The sequence below is a fragment of the Toxotes jaculatrix genome, chromosome 11, assembly GCF_017976425.1.
Source record: "Toxotes jaculatrix isolate fToxJac2 chromosome 11, fToxJac2.pri, whole genome shotgun sequence".
NCBI lineage: Eukaryota > Metazoa > Chordata > Actinopteri > Toxotidae > Toxotes > Toxotes jaculatrix.
The window spans coordinates 12,740,512-12,765,469 of record NC_054404.1 but is presented as its reverse complement, the minus strand read 5'-3'; the positions used below and the strand labels follow the sequence as shown (position 1 = coordinate 12,765,469).

Genomic DNA, 24,958 nt, shown 5'->3' with positions numbered 1-24,958 from the left:
TGATAGAAAAGGGAAAGACTGCTTCCTTCATTCAGGGATATATTTATCTTCAGACACTCTTGTCAAGATGAGTTATAATGATAATGTTGAAATACACCTTTGAAGTGCTCCAGATATTTTATTGATCCAACTTGGGGTGCAGTTGAATGTAGACAAAGAGACGCTTTAACGTACGTGTGTGTGTGTGTGTGTGTGTGTGTGTGTGTGTGTGTGTGTGTGTGTGTGTGTGTGTGTGTGTGTGTGTGTGTGTGTGTGTGTGTGTGTGTGTGTGTGTGTGTGTGTGTGTGTAGGGCTATGTGTATGTGTGAGTGTGTTTTATGTGTGTGTTTAGCCCTTGTGGTAATAATCCATGCCTACGGCTGCACCTCTGTGAGGGTTCATTAACCCTGAACACTCAGTCTTCTCAGGCCTCATCTTTACCTCCTGAGCATTGCAGATCACATCTGCTGCTCCAGGCTGGTCACTCATTAATGAATACACCTCAAGGCCATATGTGACACTTCTAAAAAAAAAAATTTAAGGAATGCAAGAGGGTAATTTCACATACCGAATGAATAAAAAGAAGCAAGTAGACCTCCTGTCAACCATTTAGTGAGAGTTTTTGTCTTGGATCAAATCATGAAACGTGTGTTTACAGCTGCCCTTTATGGCACCAATCTTTGCAGATATGTTTTGGTTTTATTTGCTTAACTTTTTAGATCTCTTAGATTTGTGTTGCTAACCAAATAAATTCAAAAGAGGTGAATGGGATTTCATTTGTGCAAGTCAAAGAATTGAAAAATTACATAAGAGCAGCGTGTCTTTCCAGAAACAGCGTCATGGTTGCGCTGGATTATCCACAGACCTCACTGTGAACAATTTTCATTGGAACTACTTTTACCAAAGAAATAGTTCCAATGAAAACTGTTCATATTGAGGTTTGCCATAATACTATGAGGAATAATTGTAAACGTCTTGTTGGTTGTAGTAGCAGATTGTCTATATCCATGAGCTGAAATAGCTGTCTTTGTCTGTCATCATGTGGTAGTTGTTCGGTTTGCTTCACTCACTCCCCTAGCTATATTGTATGTGGGCTGTCAGTGTGGGAGGATGAGGGTATTCCAGAGCTTTGCAGAGGACAGGGTAAACATCCAGAGCAGTCGCTGATGTCCATTGTTAGGCTCTTTTTCTCAGGACGACTCCCACCCCCTGCAGCACAGCTGGGACCAGCTCCATTGTCCTCTCCTTCCTCTGCCAGCCTCAGTCTTACTCTCACAAACAGAACACACATACATACAAATGTGCATACTTGCAAACAAAAACACAGACACACACACACACAACCCCTCAAGGCTTAGTCATAATTCCAGCTGGGTACCTTTTGTCTCCTAGCAACCAGCACCTCTGCAATTTCTGGCCCTGCACCTCTAGTTTGGACTGAGAACCCATCCCGACATTAGGATTGCACACACAAACACACACATGCTGACTAGAGTTGGGTTTTGACTTGCTGCCTGAGTGAAATTGAATTTGAAAAGTATTGGGCCGTTAGCTCTTGTGGAATGACTTTCTTTATGCAGTGAAGTTAATGAAGAGCACTGATAGAAAGAAAGGCAGAAAATGAAAGCCCAGAGGCTTTGACTCACTTTCATTGCATTTTTTTTTTTTTTTTATTTCAAGTCCCAGTTTTCTCCCAGAAATTGTAGCCGCTAAGGTTACATGAGCCCACAAAAGTCAACATCACTAAAAAACTGGGCATCAAACAAAATTACCTCTAAGAGAGCAGGACCATTTATGCAAATGTGTTCAGACAAGAGGAGGAGTAATTTGTTGCAGCCAGATTATTCATGAAAAAGATAAAGTTATTATTATCACAAAGAAGGAATTTAAAATAAGCTTTTAAAAGAGAAAATAACAATTATAAAAACATAAAAAAGAAAGACAGCATTAAAAAGAAGTAAAAACATTTTTTTAAAAAACAATGGAAATTGGAGAAATTATTCTTTTCTACAGTCCTGGGCTCATCACTTGGAGGTTAAAGACCAATAAAAGAATTAAAAACATAGCTTTAAAGTTTGTGCATATGTTTTGTTGGTTTGTAAGCACCGACGCCAGACTGAGCATAGCCGTTTACCTTCCTGACAGCCTCATGTAATATTCATGCAAGATTTCCATAGTCTCAAAGACCCTGCAGTTATTTATTCATAGCTTCATGAATGCCTTTACTGACCCCTGACTCGTACACTCACCTGTCACAGGAAGGAAATGTTGCTTCCTCAGACCTGTTCAGACACACCAATACAAACACGCAGTGCCAGCTGACCAGTGGTTAACCTTTACCTCTTTACTTATGTAACAGTCTGTCTGGGATGAGCAGAGCAGTCTGCTTGAGCAGATGGAGATGCATAGTTGCTGTATGCCCCAGAGCACACAGGATAACTAACAAATCTAAGGTCAGCTCTTTAATTCTCATCCAGGTACTGTTGTTTTGTATGTATCCACTGTATATGCTCTGCACTGGGCATTAGCGGTGTTTTCCCTCATTCTAATACAAGCTTTTCCCCTGGAGAATCAGTAGATGCTCACACCTCCAGCTGCTTTAAAAGTTTTTTTTCTGTCTGAAAAACAAATAGCAAAACATGTAGCCACTGTAGATAACTACACTATATCATAGCTGTTGTTCAGCCTCTTGTTAATGGAAATACACAGCACTTTGGCTATTACAGAGATGCTATGCTGTGACCATCAGCTTGTGCCGCTTGTTTCTTCTCATGTGAGTTTCTGATCTAATTTGAATATGTCAGCTTGGGCTCTGAAAACTTGTTAAATGTTATTTTTCTCCTGTTTTTGATGTTTTGTAGACCAAACGCTTAATCAGTTGAGAGAGAAAAGATTCAGCACATTGAGGGATATTGAAAGTAGTTGTTCTTTGTGGCTCTAAAGTGAGTGAGGAATGAAAACAAATTACATTGCAATTGATGATTGCAAGGCAGCAGTCTCAGAGCAAGCATCAAGTTGTTCTTCTATATCACAAAGCAAATTAATGTGAAGAGTTCCTTCAGGTAATAAAATGAAAGCATGGAATAGCCTGTCAGCGTATGGCAAATCCATGCACTGATCTGGTGGTGCTATCAACAGGTGAAATTTGGAGGAACCATGACAAGATTGTTGAATACTGTGACGCACAAGTCTAATTCCACCTTCTGTTTGTGACACAGCAACATGCGCAGCGGATGCTCTTGTCTTCAGCTAGCCACTAGTCACCTATAGTGTGTATTTTGTGAAGCACTGAGCGCAGAGATACGGGAACGAGAGGCCTGACTTACTGCTGATTACACTGCTGTCTTGCTGCATTAAGATAACGTGTGTGTGGGAGGGAAAGCGATGTATGTATGTGCATGTATGCCTTGGAGGGTGCTCTGTGTGAGTGTGTCCTGTTCAAGATAAGGTGTTACATGCCCAGGGTGAATTGTTGACTTGGCGTCAGCCACAATGCACCTGTCTCATACATCACGGTGAGCAGAAGGCAGTATAGGTAACCGAGGGAAGAGCCTGCAGCCTTTATTGTTCCATCACTTCACCTCTCTCGTCTGTGCTGTGGGACATCTAAATCTCCCACTGTGGTACAGAGGGCCTTTTTTCCCTGTAGCAAAATGGTGCCTGTGTGTGTGTATGTATGTGTGTGTGTGTGTGTATATCCTACATATTTAAGTCAATGCACACCCACAAAATGTACACATTTGAACATGTAATGGGAAAACAAAAGAGTTCAGAGAAGTAATAGTATGTCCAACAATAACAAGATGAACTGAAGGGAAATTATACATTTTTCCATCTAATGGATTCCTCTGTTTAGACTAGGTGTCCTTGACTGTGTATATCTAGGCAAGTACCTTTGGGCTGTTTTTAAGTTTAGCTTTCAGAGGGATTTGGACAGAGAACAGGCATGATATAAAGGTAGCTACTCTGTTCACCTTCCCTCTGGCTTAGTCCTCTCTTCTCCTCTCCTCTCCTCTCCTCTCCTTTCCTCTCCTCTCCTCTCCTCTCCTCTCCTCTCCTCTCCTCTCCATCTCGCCTGATACTTTCCATGTGTGACGGCGACTATGAGAGCTTAAAGTAATGACTGGGAGGTTTCACTCTCGATTACAGTGAGTCTAGAGAATAGAAGAGGTTGTGTACGAGTTCCTCAGAGAGAGGAAGGCAGAGGAAACGAGAAGATGATCTATGCAGGGGTTCACTTTGGTCAGCATTCATCAAATCTCCCACTCTGCGTTTCATGTTCTTTTTTTTTCTTTTTTTAACTCTCTCTCTCCCTGGAGCTTTTTCTCACTCTGCATCTTGATGCAACTCTTCACCTCTACGAAGTGCACAGAGTCGATTAAGTGTCTTGAAGTATGTTCGGTTTATGTGTTGATTGAAACAGCTCCTGACTGTGTGTGTCTTAGTGACAGTCCTCTGATCTGATATCAGCCGCCTGTGGTTAGGTGTGGTGGATCTGTCATCACGACGGCTCAATAACACTGACCTCAGACCAGCGCTTCCAGGAAAAGCTGTCATCCGATCTACAAGATCAGTTTTCCACTTTCTAGGTAGCCAGCCGTTCACAAAGAGGCATCTATAACTAGTTTAGTGAGACCACACAGTGTGTCGGTGTGTGTAAGAATGAGAACAGCCACCCATACTGGCTTTGTTGTCTTTCTAAATGGCTGTCTCCTTCCCTTTTTACTCCTGTCCCTACTCAGTGTAAAACATTAGTCCAATCTACAGAATGATTTCCAGGCTATTCTCAGAGATGGAGATCATTATTTCTGGCTTGGTGTGGGCCCGCTGGCTAACACAGGGATAGGTAATGGCAGTGATAATGGACATGTTGAGAGGTATGTTTTCCCTCACCCTCCCTCCTTTCCCCTCTGTTCTTCTCACACTTTTCGTCCATTGTCCAGCAGGTAGACAGCATGATGGATGGACAGGGCTTGGCTGTGTCCTCGTGCAAAGCGGTGCTATCGCACACCCCGCCGTCAGTTGATAGCGCCTGTAAGCGTTTGTCATGATCGATGCCGCTCAGGCCTGCTCCATCACTCAGCTTGACTGCCAATGAAAGGCTTGGACATAGTCAGAAACACAAGTAGACATAATGGTGGGGGGAAATTAGGGTGAATTGAGAGCTGGGAGAAGGGATAGATTTTCTTCCTTCTTTCTTCGCCATGTTAACTCTTTCATTTACTTCACGGGTGGCGGCAGAGCACACGGCCAAATGTATGTGCTCATATGGGATTTTTAAGCATACAAATACACATAGACATCATGAATCATTTACAGTGAAAGAAGAGATGTGGGCAACAGTTAAACTAGCCCTGATTCTTGATTTTCATTGTGTGTGTGTGTGTCTGTCAGCCCTCATGTGGACTTGATAAGTTCCCCTGACATTGTGTTTTCTCTTGGTGGTTGTTGAGTGTTCCAGTCTGGGAGCTCTGTGTGTTTCTCATTGGTTGGTGAGCTGTAGATGATTAGAGTGGAGTCCATCCATGAAATCCCCTTTAGGTCCCATCGAAAAGAGATCGTTTGTGGATGTGTGTGTGTGTGTGTATTATGAGAGCGAGAGAAAGAGTGAAACAGAGGGTGATATGCTGGCTGTATTTTTCAACATCAGAATAAATCACAAACCCTCTCCAGATGCGTCCACATGGCCTCCTTTTTCCTCTGTCAGCATGTATAGACAGCACGAGACAGTAGAGGGTTAAATATATAAATGAGCGCTCTGCTATAACAGACTGTGGGGTCTGTTGGAAATGAGATAATGCCGCTTGACGACTTATTTCCTGAAGTCCATATAAATAAATAGAGAAAGCGATACTGCAGAGGAAAGAGAGACTATAGTGATGTGACGTGCAGCTATACTCAGACATTTTCCCTGGCTGTTTCTGCTAGTTTCGGTGGACTGGTGTTGACATCAGCTTTCAAAAGAAAAGTAAAATCTACAAAGGAAAACAGATGCTATTGAAATATGCTGCATTTGGTATTAGTACAGTGTTTGTTTTTCATTAGGATTCTTTGTAGAGCCTATATTTAGTCCTAGAAGAGAGACATAGAGGGAATGAGAGTCTCTCCTGGGTTTTTGTGTGAGAGTTTTCCTAAAGCAGCATGTTTATTCCTTTCTTTATAACGGCAGCAGTTTCTCCTTCTTATCAAATCCTCCTCCTACTGAGCTCCATCCAGCTCTCTCCTCCTCTTCTCATCTCCACCACAAAGGGACTGGAGAAACACTTTACACACTGTGCGTGCTTGCATGTACCGTGTGTCTGTGCATGGTAATTTGTGTGAACATGAATGGAGGATTTTATTTTTAAGACTGTGTTTTGACCTCCAGATGATAATGGTAATCACGATGATGATAGTGGTGATGGTGTCTGGCTCCCTGGTCCAGATTGCACTGGCTGCTGCGTGGAGGTATTAAACACCAAGGGCAGACAGGAGAGGGAAAGTGAAGGGACACACGGATAGGAGGCTTGTTTATCATTTATTCTAGCGAGAAAGAAAGCAAAATGTGAAGGTGTGGAGAGAGAAGGATGAGAAAGGGGGGCATGAGGGTGAGAAAGAAGGCGCAGATTCTCTTGACCTCACACAGAAACACTCAGCCGCTCTCTCGGGGGCCTCACAAATACACACGCATACATGCCTGTGTTTTGGCAAGCACCCAAAGGCCCTGCAGCCTCGATCCATACCCCTTCTCACCTCTTTTTGTTATCCCCAACTCTTCACACCTTCCCTCTTTTTTTATTCATCTGACACTGCGGGTTTTTTAGTCTTCTACAGTTCTCTGCACCTCAGCCAAAGATATGTCTTCACATAAATGCACCATGTTAACATAGTCAGCTTTTTTTTTTTTCACTTTGCGAGTGGGGATTCGTGTACTGTTTAAAGCTTGGAAATTGTCTTCATCAAGAGATAATATATACCTCCTGCCTCCCCAGTGACAGAGCTTTTTACACTAGGCCTGATCAAGCCATCATTAACTTCTTACTTCTCCTACTTGCTCCTACCGACTGGTGTCACATCACTAACAGAGGGAGTTGTTTTTAAGCCTTCTGGACCAAGTCCAACTCAGGTCTTGAGTCAATTCAGACGAGTCCAAGCCAAGTCAAGAGTCCTTTAGTCCAGTCACGCGTGCTGACAGGAAAATTGCATACGAATTACAGTTTTTTCAGTGTCTCGGTGCTGACATTAAAATGACATGATATTTGAACATTTTGTTTTCAAAATCTGTGTTAAAAATGAACTTGTAACCTTTTAAAGTAGTTGCAATGAATTGGTTCTAATGTGAACAGTTTAGGAATCTTTTGTGTTAAACTTTGACACAGTTAGACAAAATGCGGACGTGGACATAAATGATTCATACATGCTTGGGTTTGGTTTGTTTGTTTGAATGTATTACTCCCTTTTATTTGCAGTTGGTATCTGGAGTCATTTGTTTGTTGGTACATGTCCAGGTCCGGCCACTTCTTTCTAAAGGCACACAGTTTGTGTGTGTGCTTGTATATGTGTGTGTCTACTTGTGGGCTTTTACCGTGCAGGGAGGAAGAAAGTAGTTAGCAGTTAGTGGCAGCACACTGCCATTCTTTTAACAGCCCTCACACACCTCATTAACTCTCTTAATGAGTAAGTAATCAGACACATTCCCCCTCTCGTTCTCTGTCCTTTTCTCCCCTTTTAAATGGCAGAATGAAATTAAGAGCATTTGGCAAGGATAAACATTTTCTTATCATGCAATCGAGTCAAGGAATCAAGAAAACAAACACTCTATTTTAGATACACACACACACTAAAATAGATGCACTTACACTGGCACATACAAGCACCATAAAGGCACCAGATATTTATCAGTATGAAATCTAATCAGTTACAAAGGGATACAGTTCTACTGGATTTTAAAGGCAGTGATAAAAATGTTTTCTTAGCATGACTGTACATAGATTGCTAAATGTGTAAAAGTACAGCACAATGAGAGATGGACTGGAGAGGCAGAGCGATGAAATCAGAGTGAGAGGCTCTGCATGCAGCATCAGGAAAACTCAGGTCATGTCTGGACCACTGTAGATGAAGTGTCATTTATATGGTGAAGGATTTCCAGGCAGCACTTTCAGGTCATTTTCTTTACTTCTGAAATGCGATATAAAATCATCTATATATTTCCTTTCCTGTGCATTAGTATGACACATCTCCCAGCAGTTTCATGCGAGATCCCATGGCTCAGTATTTTGGAAGAACTCTGTGCAAAACTTTAAAACAAGATTTATTCACTTTAGAGAGTATTTTCAAGAGCTGTTATTAAAAAAAGATCAATCCTTCTAAATCTACTTGACTAATACCAGCATTAGTTGGCCAAAAAAAGTGCAAACAAAGACAGAGAGAAAGAGAAAGAGAAAGAAAGTAGTAAAGGTGAACAGTAGGTGTGAAGGGGGTCATTGAAGGAGAGCGCACAGTTCCACATAAATCCTTAAATAGCAGTGTGTATTTCCCCTCGGTGAAACTTTTAAAACCAAGACATCAGAGCATCAGATCATCCCGTCTGATTTATGATCCCCTGTGTCAACCACTGTTGTCAACCAAGTGTGGAGGCAGAGGTTATGAAATGTTTAGGATATGAAAGAGGCAATTGTTTGTGTTCACAGGGAGGCATGTGTACACATGTTTTCATTTGTGCATTAGAAGTTGTATGTTACTTGCCCACAGTCTCCCACACAGTGGAGCCTGCAGCCCTGGGGGTTTTCACCAGAAAAGGCTGCCTGTCCCTGAGGTGGCTGAGCCATTGCAGCGTCCCCACGAACTCCTTTAGCTGTCAGAAATAAAGATAGCATAAAAAAATATGCTAATCTCTTTACACAGCTTTTTTTTTTTGATTGGTGAAATTAACATCCCATTGGTTATGTAGCCAAAGTAGGTATTTGTGTCATGCAGAAGAGAGCTTAAGTTGTGTACAGTATTAGTGCAGTGTACTGAGATAGAGATCAGAGGTTAATGATGTGAATCAGACAGGAACCAGACATTACCTTCAGTGTGCGGCTAATCTCCAGACCAGGCGCCTTGAGCTATGTCTGATAACATTGCTAATTATTCCAGATATAGACTCTGCAGGGATTCTTGTAAACAAGCATATCAGTAGCTAAGTTTACTGTTGGAGTACTTTACGCTGACTAAACGATACCATTATTTGAGGTTTTTGTATAAGTGAAACCTTAAAAATCCTGACCACAGCGTGTTAGGGGCTGTAGCTCATACGGCGAGGGCACACCTGAAAACATGTGTGTTACTTCATCATTAGGGCTACAATGGGAATGAACTGTGAGCAACGTCACCTAAAGAGAGCCAGGCTACATTAATGAACTAACTGCCCACTTCGAGGTATGTAGTGCATTAAGGTAAATCTATACCAGGTCCAGGCTGTTTGAACACCAGCATAACCACACTCACTCTCGCTCACTCAGACATTGCTTCACGCACCTGTAATGAAACAAGACTGGTGGGCATGCTGTGCAGGAAATAAGGAAACAAAAAGTTGCAGGTCTGACATCATTACAGCACTCCGTGAGATGCCTGGGGGCCTGGACTGGGGCCGGAGGCCGCAGCCATGCCCCAGGATAGTCTTCATAGCATTGTAATGAGTGCATGGGCAGAGTCTGGGCAGTGGAGTGCGCAGTGCGGCTCTGAAGGTTTCCATGAATCCCTTTAGCCTGAAAAGAGCTGTGCGAGTGGAGTGAAGTCTGGGGGGGGGGGGGGGGGGGGGGGGGGTTATGACCTGTGCTCCTGCTCCTGGTACTTAAGTTTGTCTGCTCTGTGCTCCAGTACTTCATAATCCGATGACCCTGACGTTGGCAAAGTCTGAAGCAATACACAGACTCGCATTTTGTGTCTGGAAAATGTGTCTGGGTCCGATACTCAAAGGCAGAATGATTTGATGGAGACAAAAGAACGAAGAGGAAGGAAACAGGTTTTTTGTTTTGTTTTAATCTTTGTCTCATTTCTCGCCATGCCAGTTTGGTTGTCTTAACCATGTATGCACTGTGCTGGTATTTGCTGAAGGGCTGTAACATTAGATTTACTGTCATGACTTAGTGATGGAGACTATGGTGGCCAATTACCCTATTTGTGGTGACTGTTCTCACATAATCATGTCTGTTTTTGAAGGGATCAGTGCTTCCCTGAAAATCTGCTTCCAAACTAATCAGAAATGTCAAATATCTCAGAGCCAACACGGTCGGGGCTGAGCTTAGAAAATACCAGTGAGGGGCAACCACAGACTATGTAAAATACAGCATGGTCTCCCACAGAAATGTCCTGTTTGCCGTTTTAAGAATGTGTAAATGCAGAAATGTAACGTTGCTAAATTTAATATTGCTCTGGCTCCCGTAGGAGTTGAACCCGTCGATAAATCCTTAAAGGACACAGAAGACTGCAGACTCCAAACCGTGACCACTGTGATTATTCTGTTAGATGTGACAGAGGAGAGAAAGAATCAGGCAGAGGGAGAAAGGCAATATAAGTAAATGAGAGAAAGGCAGACTTTCTGGCACGATAGATAGCATCATTTAGGGTTGTCATGGGGCTTATTTTGGGCACACATTGTCCCCAGAACAGACCTACAGTTATAAAGCGACCTCCCACGACCTCAGCATCTAATCCAATCAAACAGCACCATAAGTGGGAGCATATAGATCACTCTAGCCAATCGTGTTATAGCGTGCTAACAGGATTATGGGGGGTTTTAGTGTGTGGATTCCACCCTAGGGCTTTGATTTTACTACTTACACTCATAGCATTGTATTCAAATTGTCAAAGCCTTCTTGCCTCGTCTTGCATTCCAGCCTCTCACGCCTGTCTCCATCTTTCTGTCTCTGTGTCTTTCTTCCTCTACTTGCACCCACTGTCGCCTCTGGCAGTCCAACAGTGCTGTCCTAGCACAGCAGTTTGTTATCATTTCCTATTGTAACCTGGGAGCGAACACACACATACAGATGCACAAAGAAAAGACGTACCACACTCCTTCCAGATGTCCGGGGGGAGAAGTCATTAACGGTGTGTCTGCAGTACAGCACTACAGCATTTCCGTGTGTGTTTGTTGCAGGAAGGTGAGGAGAAGGTGAGAGGACTAATTAGTCATCAGGTAGAGTGCAGGGCCAGGTAGACCAAAAGCATTCCTCTCACATGGAGGAGCCGCCTTGATAAGAGGCACCAAAATAGCCCGGGTGCCAGACTGACTCAGCTTTCAACTCTGCACTCAGGCTGTTTTGCCAAGAAAACAACAAAGGAGCTGGAGGGAGCACAACTGTTCTCACTCCCATGCTTGCTAGTGAGGAGGCATGAAGCTGGTTTGATGTTTGGGATATGATTCTGCAAAACGTGGCAGACTGACAGAACAGATAGATTATTGTTGTGTAATTGCCTAAATTGCCTGCTAACTGTGTTGCCCCAATATCTCTGTGAAAGCAGATGTTATGCAGATCTGCTGAGGAAATGAAACTTAAAAAAACCTCAGATGATAAATTTAGAATGTGCCATCAGATGGAATATTTATGTTCTCTTTGAACACAAGCCAGCGATGTGTGTGTTTCGTTTGCACATCTGTACATGTACGTCACATTTTTGTGAGTTGAGCGTAAGAGCCAGACAAAGCTCCTGTCTCTAATGTGGTGCAGTTAATATAATTGGTCCTCTTGTTAAGTAGTTTATCCAACGTATAACTGTGCTCATTTTATGGTCCTTCCCATGTCATGTTATGTTAAATACACAGCCATCTTCTAATGGGGTGAGTGTAAAGATGGGGCAAAGCCCAGCAAGTTATAGCTGGTTACCAACATACAGTTTGACCAATTGCTGTGCACATGCTTTCATGTCACATGAAATCCTGAACAATCATGTTAAAGTAAAATGCTTTTTTTTTGGTAGAATTTCAACATTTGCCTCAGATTTACTGAAGTCAAACAACAAGAAAGCAAACACGCAAATTCCATTTTTTAATTGTGGTGTACTTGCAGTGGCCTGCAGAGCACTTTTAATTTCTGCTGCACCATAAAAGCACAACCACCCATTCATTAGATAGATTGCACAACACAACTGCTGTGGTGTCTTTTGCTCCCCTCTTTTGTATCCCACTGAAACAATGTGCAATATTCATTCCAAGGGAAATGCTGGAAAGGATGACCCAATGGGGACATTATGTGAGACTGATGTGTTGCGGGAGTCTTGGGAACTCATTTTAATATTACCCCATGGGGTTTTATAAGTGTGGATACTTGTTGCGTGCATCATGGGATTGTGTGCTGTGGTGTGCATGAACATTAAATAAGTAATAGTCATCAAAATCTTACGAAAACAGTTGTGTAGTTTTATAGGTTCTGGTGCTGTGATTTAGCCTGTCTATGGGCGACCATAAGTACTCTGTTTACGTCCGTCCGAGCTGTGGGAGCCCCCCGTGTGTGTGTGTTTCAAGATGGGGGCCTCTCTAGCAGCTCCCTACAGTTTCCCTGTGTGGTGTGTGTGAGTGGAAGAAGGGCAGACCCTTTCAGAATGAGGTTAGCTCACCATTTAAATGGCAGACAAAAGACTCTGCTAATTAAAACTATGGCTACTTGTGTTTCACTCATTCTCCTTCCCTCCTCCCCTCTCTGACCCTCCCCTCTGCTCTGTCACTCTCTTACTTTCCACACACATGCACTTTTCAAAAGCCTAATTTGTACCCACCGTTAAGTGCTGGACACACACACAACCTAATTTCAAAAGATAATGTTCTTTGTGCAACTGCGTCCTAATGAATCCACACCACAGGATCAGCGAGGACCCCTCATTGGCTGCTACCCTGCTGCCTGTTTGTTCGGTCTGTGGGCAGGCACTGAGTTGAGCACCTCACGCCAGAGTATGGTCAAGGCACAGAGAACAAATTATAGCATGAGTGAACACTGACTAACACAGTCACTATAAAATAACCACTCCATTGTGAGTAGAGCTCTCCATGCAGTACCACACCTCAGGGTTTTGGCACACATTGTAGAAGAAAAAAAAACTGCCCTTAGATTTCTGTTCTGCACCGATGACTGTGGTAAAAAAGAAAAAAAAAAGGGAGTGACACTGAATAGAGTGTGAATTCTGCTGGTTGAAAAGCATGCTTTAAACGCTGGAAGTCAAATGTTCACAGAGGAAATTGTTGAAACGTGTTAATGTTGCTTCCAAAAAAAAAAAGGTTGCATTGTACTTTTTTAGAAAACACACAAACCATGCCCAACCAAACAAACCTAACCAAGCCATCCTCAAGGATAAGTTAAGTTTAACTAATGTCTGCTTATTGTCTTCACAGAGATCTGAGTGAGAACTTCATCCAGTCCATCCCCAGAAAAGCATTCAGAGGAGCCACAGACATCAAAAACCTGTGAGTACCTTGCCTTTTTCAGCAGGGATGGATTTACTTAGAGCCGCAACCAGTGGTTAATTTCATTATTTATTGATAACTGGTATATATACATTTTTGCTTTCAAGAAATGATAATAATCTTTCAAAATTGTTTCTGATTAATTTTCTGTGAAACGGCTAATGGATTAATTGGCAAACTCTTTTAGTTTGCCAATTAATCCTCCTTGAAGGAGTGTTTGTAGACAACTCATTGGGATCAGTGATCAGTGATAACAAGTCAATAAAGAGTGAATCAAGATTATCCAGGAAATCACAGTGAAAGCTGCTGTAAGTCAACAGCAGAAGTGTGTGCCCTATTCACCGCTCATTCACCATAATTCCAGCATGTTGATATTTTTTTCTTCAGCCGAGTTAATAGCCCCCTGTAACAGCGACTGTGTATAAACGTTCAGTGGATTGTATATCACTCTGACTGAGCAGACAACCTACCTCGCACATACACGCAGCTCCCCAAAGATGCCTTGTAGCAACTGCAATTTACATCTTCACTGGAGGATGTCCACGCTCACACACGGGGACGCAGATTTATGAGGTGTATCGATGCAGATAAACAATCAGTAAAGTCCCCTTTTGCTTCTCTTGGGGTTACATGAGCTGTGATGACTAAACCAGTATCGATTTACCATAGTCCATCAGTGTGCTACTTACTGTATCGACGATTACAACTACCCCACGGGGAGACTGAAAGATTGTGTATGTGTCTTGTGTAACAAAGCCTCTCCCTCCTTGTGTGCTCTGCAGTCAGCTGGATAAAAACCACATCAGCTGCATCGAGGATGGAGCCTTCAGAGCTCTGAGAGGTTTGGAAGTGCTGTAAGTATCTGAAGTGATGCTATTTACCCAGCCCCACCCTGTATCATTCCATTAAAGCTCTTAGTTAAATTAAGACATTGTTTTGCCCTGTTAATAACCACAAATAACATATACACATAGCACAGGCCTTTAATTAGAATGGCCTTGGTTATTATGCCAAAATACCCCCAGTGAGCCTCATGAGAGGGCCTGCATCATGGAGACCAAGCTCCATTAACTCATTGTTCCACACAGTTGACAGAAGCGTTCCCCTCCATCACATTAACACCCCACCCACCCACTCCTCCACCTCCTTCTACACCCCATCCAGCCCTGGGCGGGCCATCTGACAAGAGCGCTCCAACCATCTCGATCAAAAATCCCATTCAAGTGAGCGTTCCACTCTGGATGCATTGGTGACCGTGTTGTGCAGTTTTTTTTTTGTAAACATTCAATTAATCATCCCTTGTCAAAAATCATAATCACAGTCCTCTGTCAGAGCTCTCCACCTGAAACAATGTAGACTAACAGTGCAGGCCGGGGGACAAAGGCACTTTGACAGGCCTTGTTATTTTTATGGTGAAAGACTGCATGTGTGTTTGTGGTGGTTTCTTAGGGGGTGGGGAGACAAAAAGAAAAAAAAAAAGAAAACGTCATTAAAGGCTGCTTTCACGGCATGGATGGATTGCAGATGTAGTGATAGGGTTGTCATAATGGTGTAAGACGCGGTGGGGGGGGGGGGGGTATTTTGAAGGGGTCTGTATATGTATGCTTTATGGGGGAGGAGGACAGGTTGTGTTAAAAGGGGGAGCAGGTTGAAAAATGGTGAAGGGTCATTAGGCTGATTGAAATGACCTAATTCTCTTTCTGCAGCTGATGCCCAGGGTTCGAGGAAAGTGTGTGTGGATGTGTGTGTGTGTGTGTGCATTGTCTGTTTCTCAAACTACAAGTTGTGGAGCTTGTGATCATGTTTGTTATGTGCATGCATGTGTGTATATTTGCATGCATGACTGTACGTGTGCGTGGGAGGTGTGAGGGCTTCCCATCTGTGTGGAATGAGGTGTTATTCCCAGTGGGATGCCACAAAGAGAGGTGGAGGGATGGGGGGAGTGGATTTAAAAAGATGGAAAGGAAGAGGACGGGCACAACAAAACTCTTTTTGAAGTATAAATTTAAAAATGGCTTTTCTCCCCTGCGCTGACAACATGACTTTGTTCGCTCTTTTCTTTTCACAGAACACTGAACAACAACAACATCAGCAGCATCCCAGTCTCCAGCTTCAACCACATGCCCAAACTGCGAACCTTGTAAGTCACACATAACCCACCACACTGATCTCTACCTCCCATGAGGTTTTCTTTAAAATAAAACTTTACTCCACATGTATACAGGCACAGCAGAAAAACTGCTGCAGCCCCATATGATCTCAGTAGCAGTAGATAGGTTCTGTGATTCCAGGCATTGTTGGGAGGCAGCCATAACAACACCACAGAAGGGTCTGTAGCAATGCCAAGGGCCATTATCCCCTCCATCTAAAGCACACACAACAACAACTACTGGCCCAGATAGACGCAAATAGCCCCAGAAGCCTATTGTGTATTGTGTATTGTGTGTGATTACTAAATCTGAAATTATGTACAAATTAAAACAATTATGCCTGCCGAAACTCTCGGAGCCGTGACTCCACTGTTCTTGTGGTGGCTTTCTGGGCTTCCTCACTCCCAGTGGGGTAACATTATATAGCTTTTCTGTTTGTGTGTGCTCTGTGTGTCTGTGCACATGGGTGTGCAAGTTAGCATGTGTGCTCCAGAGGTCCACCGCACCACAGCAAGAGTTATTCTGGACAGACACAGCATTCCAGGAATGCCGTGTTTGGAGTGCTGGGTTTGGAAAAGTCCTCTTTAGTGTTCTTCCTTTTTAGAATGTGCCATTTACATTCATCCATGTAGCGTGTTATTTAGTGTGTTTCGCCACAGTGATGAGTTCTAGGAAAGAATAGACACATTTTATGCTATTTGTGTCTTCAGCTGGTGGTATTTTGGACAGCAAAGAAGGCAGCAAAGATCTTTTAATGCATCCGTGTTTAATTTTTTTTTTCTCTCTTTTGACAGCCGTCTGCACTCCAACAACCTGAATTGTGACTGTCATCTGGCCTGGTTGGCCCAGTGGCTCAGACAGAGACCTACGATTGGTCTTTTCACCCAGTGTACTGGCCCTCCAGAGCTCAGAGGACTCAATGTGGCAGAGGTGCAGAAACACGAATTCGCCTGCTCGGGTAAGACCTGTAGAGTTACTTACATTAAACTTTATACCACAATAACACTGCCTTTCATAAAAAATTTTACAGCATCTCAGAAAGGGATGAAATAACAAAGTTTTCGTTGGACATGGGTATTTTGACCACATCGTTAATACCAACAACTCCTTGTCCTTGCCAGTAGTTATTCTCCTGCCTACACTCCCACTGTGTTTTTGTCAGTGTATTCACCTGGCAGCCACCTGACAGCTCCACTGCTGCTGGGCAACCCCACGGCTCTCCTCTGGCCCTTTTATGTATCTCCAGCTTTCAGGAGCTGGCAGTGGTGCCAGGAAAATACCCGACATGTATAAAACAAACAGCTGGTGCAAATGCTGCCCCCACTGACAGTAGTCAGTCCCTCTCCTCAGTTGTCGTTATTCAGGACTTCTCACCTTTCTCGCACATGGATTATTGTGGCTTTGAACTTGCTGTGTGAGAGGGAGAGAGCATGTGCGTGTGGGCGTGGCGTGGCATGCAATGGGGTCATCATATCAGGACAATGGAAAAACAGCATGAGAACCTCCACTCCTCACAAGGCCAACTCATTCTCAACACCAGCTGCGAAGAGTGTTTGTGTCTACATGTGTGTGTTTGTGGGTGTGTATGTCTCTCTCTCTCTCCATGGGTTGTGATTTTTACGCAGCCATACGGCGTGACAGCACAGATCATTAACTATTCATCGCCCAGGGAAAGAGACTCAAAGCGTGGGAGTGTAACGATATGGAAGGGGAGCGGGGGGGTGTCAGGGAAACTTTGGGGTCTGATAGGATACAGATACAGAAAGTTGAGGTTTTTCATGATGGCGAGTTGCACATTATGCAGCATGCTGATATTAACTTCCATCATCTAAGAATTAATGGGGTGTTGTTCTGTATTTAAGAAAGCTTTTTCAGACCGGCGCTGATTGATTTTCTGTGAGTCTCAATGGCAACTGGTCATTCGCAGTTTTTGGGCCAGAGAAACAACAGTATGAACACAAAATCTATCACTGGGTATTTCTGCCTCGGTTCACTTGCATTCACGCAAACACACACTCCCAGTTTCTTCGTGAGTGGATGAGTGACCAGAAGTTGAACTCCCAGTGAAGGATTCATTAGGGACCAGCTCACTGGCACACACATACACACACACACACACACATATACACACCCACACACTTTTTATAATACACACACATATGCTTTTTTTTTTTTGGATTTTCGATGTTCAGCACTGTGTGTTGTTTGCGTGTGTACATAGTGTGCGTGTGTACATGTGCTGTGACCAGGCCAGGCCACCTGCGGGGGATTTGGGGCAGGGTGGCGCTGTGTGTTGGAAGAGAGGAGGAGGGAGAAGAGAGGCACATTGTTGTTGTGAGAGTCAGGAGAAAGAAAACGGGGTACACTGCCTGTGTGATTAGTTGTCGCAAATTATGATGAAATTCTGCAGCGCTCTCAGCATCATGACTCATTGACTGTCACTCCCAGTATTTAGCTGGAAAGTGCCACGATATTGGAAATTTTTGTCGGTAATGAGCAGAGTAACACATTTACTGCTTGACTTTGAGAAATAATATCACATTTTTCCAGGCAGTCGTTTGTCATCAATCAACTCTAAAAATCCCAGTAAAGTTGAACAATCCAAAACCTAAATCAAGAGCTCATTATTTTCACTTTTAAAAAGAGCAGTGAATTTTTACTTAATGATAAAAAAAAAAAACAGTCAAAAGAAGATTACGAAAAAATAAATCCAGCTGAAAATCGGATTTTAAAAACAGCATCTGCAGATCAAACACTTTTATTTTTTAATTGGTTAGAGAGACCGTGGTGCATGACCACCGGCTTATTTGTGACCAGAACCAGTTTCTGAGCTACTCTCTTCACAAAATGATCTTGTTTATTTTAAGAAGGTGAACAGCAGGAAAGAAAAGTTTCTACTGCAATCTGTATCTTTTAGCTCCTTTTAAGAAAATTAGTAGAAAAAAAATGATGGGCCTTACCTAAATACTGCGACCATTTTCATCCTAATTACTCATAATCCTTTGACTTTAGTTTAGATTAGAGTGACTTTAGTTTGTCTGAATTGATTCTGCTCTGATTTTATCGAGCAAGACGTTTACATGTAGACCTCTCTTTGCTCTCGAAGATCATTTACAGGAGAGTTAAAAGTTAGAAGCTGATTGTGCCAATTTAGGGTTACATGACAGAAAATTAATGACTGTTGAACTGAATTACTGATCCCAAGGAATAATAAATGAAGTAAAAATATTATGTTTGAAATGAGCAATGAGCAATAAAGTAATAAATTGCCTGAGGGGTGGAATAAAATACAACTCATGTAGTGGGAAACAGGGAAGAAATGACTATAAAGAGGGAAAAAGGGGGGAGAAGATCGAGTTGAACCCAACTGTTGTGCTAAAAGGGAATTTGAGGAAAGAGACAAATGGGATGAAGCCAGTGATAACATTTTGAAATGATGAGAGAAATGAGGTGGAGTGAGGTTAAATGTAAAGATGTGCAAGCAAATGGGCAGGAGGTAATAGGCTGCAGGGGCAGTCACTGGCAGAGATATGAACGTGGAGAGGCTGCAAATGAGGACGCTAAGAGGAGGGAGAGTGAGAGAAAGGTGAAAGCAAATAAAACAAGGGAAGTGGGACGGGAATGGAGTGGCGGAGATGGCGGATGGGTAAGAGATAATGGGGAAAACAGCACTGGAAAGAACAGGGGACAAGCGTTACATCAAACAGCTTCACTAAAGTATACCTGTCAGAGAGCTGTCATTGTTAAGGCCGCTCCAGCTGTGCTCTGCACTCCCTGATCCCAGACCTGTCAAATATGCCATGTTAGATCAGAGAGGACTTCTTCTCTGCCCTACACCTGATCCCAGATCTGTCAAACCTCTGCCATCCTACATCACAGGGCCTCAGATCATGCAGGTTGAGTGACTGTGTGCTCTTGATGCTATTTGTTGTGTTTATCTGCTTCCCAGATCTGCCAAAGCATCTCATCCCTTCAGGTAATTGATTGTGATTGGCCAGATACATCAAATGACCTTAAACATTGTTTATTGGCTCAACAGCTAAAGCCAGTAATGTCATGGTAAAGCATAATGTTTGGCAGCAATCTGTCTCTCTGGTTTAGGGAGTGGAGTTGTGAGCACTGTTCTTTCTTTTTGTCACGGACTTTCACCATCATTCACTCGGTCTCCCTCTCCCTGCATCTCTCTCTTCCCTCCACTCTCTTTCTCCAACATTTTCCACACAAGCTGAACGATAGATAGGAAAGTAATCAAATATTCATGGTTTGAAACTTGGATTAGTAATGCTGTGTAAATGAGGCCATTTAAAAGTCTGTTTTATTCATTCTATCTGGGTTAGGCTTACATACACACATGTTGAACACACACACACACCACACATACCAAACACGCTGTACTGGAAGTGCGAGCGCCCGTTCTTCATCACATCGTTGACAGTGCCGCAGCTATTTGAACAGGTATCTAGAGACAGTGTGATGGGTTGTGTGCTCTGTATGCAAATTGAAAAGTTGAAGTGTTTTAGAACAAATGGAAGAGAAGAGGTGGGGGTTGAAAAGCTGAATGTGCAGAATGGCATCAGTTCCACCCGGGGAACGCAGACTCTAGAGGAAAATTTGTGGAGAGATCAATGGATGTTATTGGGAGGCCTTCAATCGCCGCTCCAGCTCTATTATTCATGTCTTGCTTCTCCTCCCGATATACTGTGGCACTTCTTTAATAGATAACCTAGTTTCTTGCCCATTGATGCTCAAGGATGTATGGCTTTACAATAAAGTCAAGAGTAGGATGTTTCATTTCTTTTTCTTATTGTCAAAACATCTCAGGGAAAGTCTGTTCATTTGCAGTTCACTTTGTAAAGTACAAAAGGTCGGTGGAAGAGTTTGAGCTCCACTTGAGTGCAAAAGCTGCTCCATTTCAGCGCACAAATCCTCCGGCAAACAATCTCCCCCTGTAATCCTGCTTAGAGTGGTGCTGCACTCATTGAAACCAACCAAATCCACCTGTTCTCACACCCGTGTGGGAGCTGCATATCCCTCTCATTTCATCAGATTTTCCTCCTATTTCAGCTCTCATGCAGTTTTTCTCTCTTCTACTTTTCTCTTCAGGTCACCAGGAGTCCTCCGGTCTGCAGCCGTGCAGCACAGGAGGAGGCTCTTGTCCTGCCATGTGCACCTGCAGTAACAACATTGTGGACTGTAGAGGCAAAGGTCTCACCGCCATCCCAGCCAACCTACCTGACAGCATGGCAGAGATGTAAGCACAATACCTAAATCCATTTAAAAGGTGTTTTCAAGGCCAATTTAACCATGTACAGATGTACAATCCTATTTGTCCCAATGACATATAGACTAAATTAATTCTAAATATAACTAAATCTACATCTGATTTAGAATTTAATCTGTTCCTTTATCTTTTGTATTATGATATTAGACTATTTGGCATTTAAGAGAACATAATCCCCCAATCCCTAATCACATACATCTCAGATCTGGCAAGTTACCCTGCAGTCAGAACTAGGTAACTGTTTGGGTCATTTTTAGGACATTTAGATTATTCAGAACAGTGCAACTTGAACAGCAGCAGACCTACAGGAAAAGAGATGGATGTCAGTGAAATGCAGGAACATCCACAGCTGCATTGTTCTTTGAAGCATGGCACTGCAGGGCATTTGTTCCAGTATGCGCATTAAAGATGTGTACGTGTTTCCATATGAATCTGTCTGTGTATGCTCATGCAGGGGTTTAACAAGGCTGAGAGGATTTAAGCATGCATGTTTTATGTACATTTGCTGTTCTGGCTTGCTTTTCTCACCATGCATCACCTGGCAGGGAGACATCCATCCATTTGCTGTACACTGAGAGAGACACATGCCGACTTGGAGCAGACTTTAAACCGAGACTGTATGCTCTTATCGGCTCAGATGGCTGTGAACCGCATGCGAGCGCTTTGCTAACATCCCTCCCTCAGTTTATCAGTCCTGTAACATCTGTCTGGGCATTAACTGTTTACGGCCCACATGCTATCAGCCTACTGCAATTCATGGGAATGCACGTCTAGACTTTTCAAGGTAGTGCTTTGACACTCTTTATCAGGGGGTTTAATGCCCGTGGCAGAAGTCTGCATGAAATGGTACAGTAACACCATGATTTATGCACAGTGAGGAAAAGGGAGGATGAAGGGAGAAAGCCAGCGGTCGCATTGCATGTTCTTCCAAAGAGCATGTGTGTATTCAGGAGGACACAGCAAGTTTCTAGGTCTCCTCCTCCCCATGGGGTCTGTTTATAAATACCCAGCTAGCATGGAAGTCACAGATCCCATGTTCCCCAACAACCCTGACCCATTTCTAGTGCGGTGGTGTGCTCAATTTCCTAATTTGGACATTCAGTTCACACTTCTGTGTGTTCTTGTCTAATTGAATGACCACCCACGAAATTTTGAGATATTTTAAATCATTTAAAAGGTCTCCCACATCCTGCGTATTGACTTTTGATATGTAAATAATTCAGCCTCATCCTTGGATCTCAGCTTTTGCCATGTTTTATGGCTTGTAGACCTCTTCAGCGCGCCCTCCGGTTGTAATGTTCCACACGTGGGGTTATCTCACAGACACTGATGTGATCTATGAGCCCAATAACCAGCGAGCAGCACTGGTGGGAGAACAGGGAAACGGCTGAAAGATAGCTCTACCATGCACAGGTTTTATAGACTGTAGATTCTGTCTGCACAGCAGATGAGTAAAGACATTTTAAAAGTCTCTCTGCCCTGTTCTGCTAATAAACTCTACTATGTTCTGATTCATCTTTTACAAGACTGGGGTGAAACGCTGGCTTATATCATGCACATTCCTCCTGCCCTGCCCCTCAGAGCCTCACCTTGCAGGTTGTATTCCCACAACCCTCTTTCCTTCACTCTTTCTCCTCCTCTCTTGATTTTTTTTATTCTCTTCCACTTTTCTCTCCGTGTTCTCTCCCTCTTTCCCGGCTTGCCAAATCACCACAGGCGGGTTTGAGGAGGCAGATCAACAGTGAAGGAATAAATAGAGAAGGGGGGGAATTCGCTCGGTAATTTGGTGCAGCAGGTTTGATCTGAGCTTGAAGTTCATTATAAAATCAGTTTCAATTACAGCAAGGCGGGCTGCTGGGTATCAAGGCCAGCCTAATGCCTTGTTAATGAGGCACTCGGAAACTCACACACACACACACAGAAACACACACATGCTGCTCTCATTATGTACAAATCGGAGAACTGCAACCTCCCTGCCCTGCTCTCCCCTAATGAATGCCAGTGTTGTGTTTATGGCTGCGAGGATGTGAGCTGGTTTCTGTACTCCTCTCTTGTGAGACCAGGCCCAGTTAGCCTAAACACTACCACAACAGATTATTATGCACTGTAGTCTCTGTCTGCAAAGACTGAACTCTGCCATAAAAATCCCTCCCGCCTTTCATCCGCTGCTGCGGTCCTGCCATCCATTTCTGACACACGCACGCACTGGGTGAATACCCAAAGGCGTAATGTGTTTCCCCTTAATGAAAACCATGCTTAGGCCCTAATGAAAAGGATGAAGACCATTGATTGGGCTGACACAACCACCAGCTCAGAGACTCACACAGACAGACACAAATACAAATGTTCAGTCTCATAAATTGGATGGGAACCATTGATTGTTCGTCTGAGGGCGTCTGAGATTGTTTCTTTTTTCTCTGCCAATCAGACTGAACAGCTCCTTTGTTGATTAGAGGGATTAAGTCTCTTGCACATATCGATCTGCGAGGAGTGACAGTGCAAAGGCTAAAAAGTTGTCAGACAGCAGTGTGTGTGTGTGTGTGTGTGTGCCCTCGTCTGGCTCCAGAGGGTTTTGTTATTTGCCGACACACACCGGAGCACCACAGCACGTACACGACCGACACTGACACTGAAACACATGCAAACAGCATGTAGAGTGCCAGACTGGTTTGGACCAGTCAGACAGACTGGTTGATGAGAGAAGGCGCTAAAGCCACTTGGCCCAACACTCTGCCACATGGTGAGGGCAGAGGAACCACAGCGCTGTCACTCTGCTGTAAATCCACGGACACACTGGGACAGGCAGACAAAAACAGACAGAGAGAGCCTGTCCGCCACAGGAATCTGTGGTCTGGAATCACTGCTATCCTAAGAATGTCAATTACGCTCCTATATCGCTCCATAAATGTAGGCCACTCCTTTGAAGGGGAGAGATTCTTGATTGAAAAAATTTGGAAACTCGAAGCTGTTAAGTGGCTGTGGTTCATGTCTAACAAAACATTTACCCCCCATGAATAGACATAAACATAGCAATGGCCTAAAGTTTAAGAGGCATGTTATAAATCTGAAATGTCTCTGATAGAATAATTAAATCATGTGGAAATGGTCCCGTGCCAAGAAATCAAACGCTTGATGGGTGATGGTTAAATCTATCGACAGCATTCTGTTTGCCAATGAGTTTTGAAGATTTTTTAAATATTTCACATTTTCCTGTGGTGACAAATAGCATTTTAATGATCTTTCGATTCCGCCGTAGCCACTGGTCTACCACACCTCGCACAGGATCATGCCTCCTGTTCTGCAGCCAATTCCTCTGCTGGGAGGAAGCATGGTAGGACAACCAGACAGGCCCACAGCTGGCTCCCGCCGGGCCCTGCTAAGCCTTGTTAAGGACAGTTTTAAAAGCTGTGAACTGACCTGCAGATAAACAGCCCTCTGTCAGCCACACCAGGGAATTGTTCTGGGACTGAGCTGGGTCCTAAGTAGCAGCCGGGCTGAAGCACACAGACATGCATGCCCACACTAATGGGGTTTAGTGATGTCTGTTTCCCTGGGACCATCTGAGACTGATTAAAGTTTGTGACTGGTCTATACTAAATGACCAAGTGTATGTCTGTGTATTCATTTTGTTCTTTGACAGTTTTTTATGGCGAGATTTTGTCAGACCCTTTTCTTGTCAACTTTGCGTCAGCAGCTCTCAGGCTCACATGAAAAAGTAAACTAAAAGAAGTAATATTTCACCACGCTACAAAGGTTTCAGTGGACACTTTGCAGACACCCAGAGGATAAAGACAAATTTCACAAGAACAAGTGAGATCATTATTGATTTCTGGATCTCATATGAGAACGTAAGTGCTGGAAACTGTAAATGTTATACCAAGAAGAAATATGACTTTTAGTTGAAGGCCTTAACACCCTCCTACAAACCGTAACAGAGCCTTTTCCCCTCCAGTCTTTTTCCACAGCACTTTAGTATTCAGATTGTTTATTGGTTCTGAGGATGTTATGACTCCAACATGCCTGGACCTATTACAGCTGGGGAATAGATCTCCGCTAATATAATCAGGCCAATCACCAAGGGTCAGAGGTGATGGGGGGATTACTCTGCTCTGTTGCCATGGAGAAGTCTAT

The 24,958-nt window shown here is 43.4% G+C and overlaps 1 protein-coding gene across 3 annotated transcripts in view; it reads left to right on the top strand.

Annotated features, from left to right (window-relative positions):
* Nucleotides 1–24,958, top strand: part of slit1a (slit homolog 1a (Drosophila)) — an 84,248-nt gene that overhangs the window by 35,679 nt on the left and 23,611 nt on the right. For all 3 annotated transcript variants that reach the window (XM_041049715.1, XM_041049714.1, XM_041049713.1), the window contains exons 5-9: nucleotides 13,325–13,396; nucleotides 14,179–14,250; nucleotides 15,465–15,536; nucleotides 16,341–16,504; nucleotides 20,650–20,797. In XM_041049715.1, coding sequence (XP_040905649.1) covers nucleotides 13,325–13,396; nucleotides 14,179–14,250; nucleotides 15,465–15,536; nucleotides 16,341–16,504; nucleotides 20,650–20,797 — 528 coding nt within the window. The remainder of the gene's footprint in view (nucleotides 1–13,324; nucleotides 13,397–14,178; nucleotides 14,251–15,464; nucleotides 15,537–16,340; nucleotides 16,505–20,649; nucleotides 20,798–24,958) is intronic.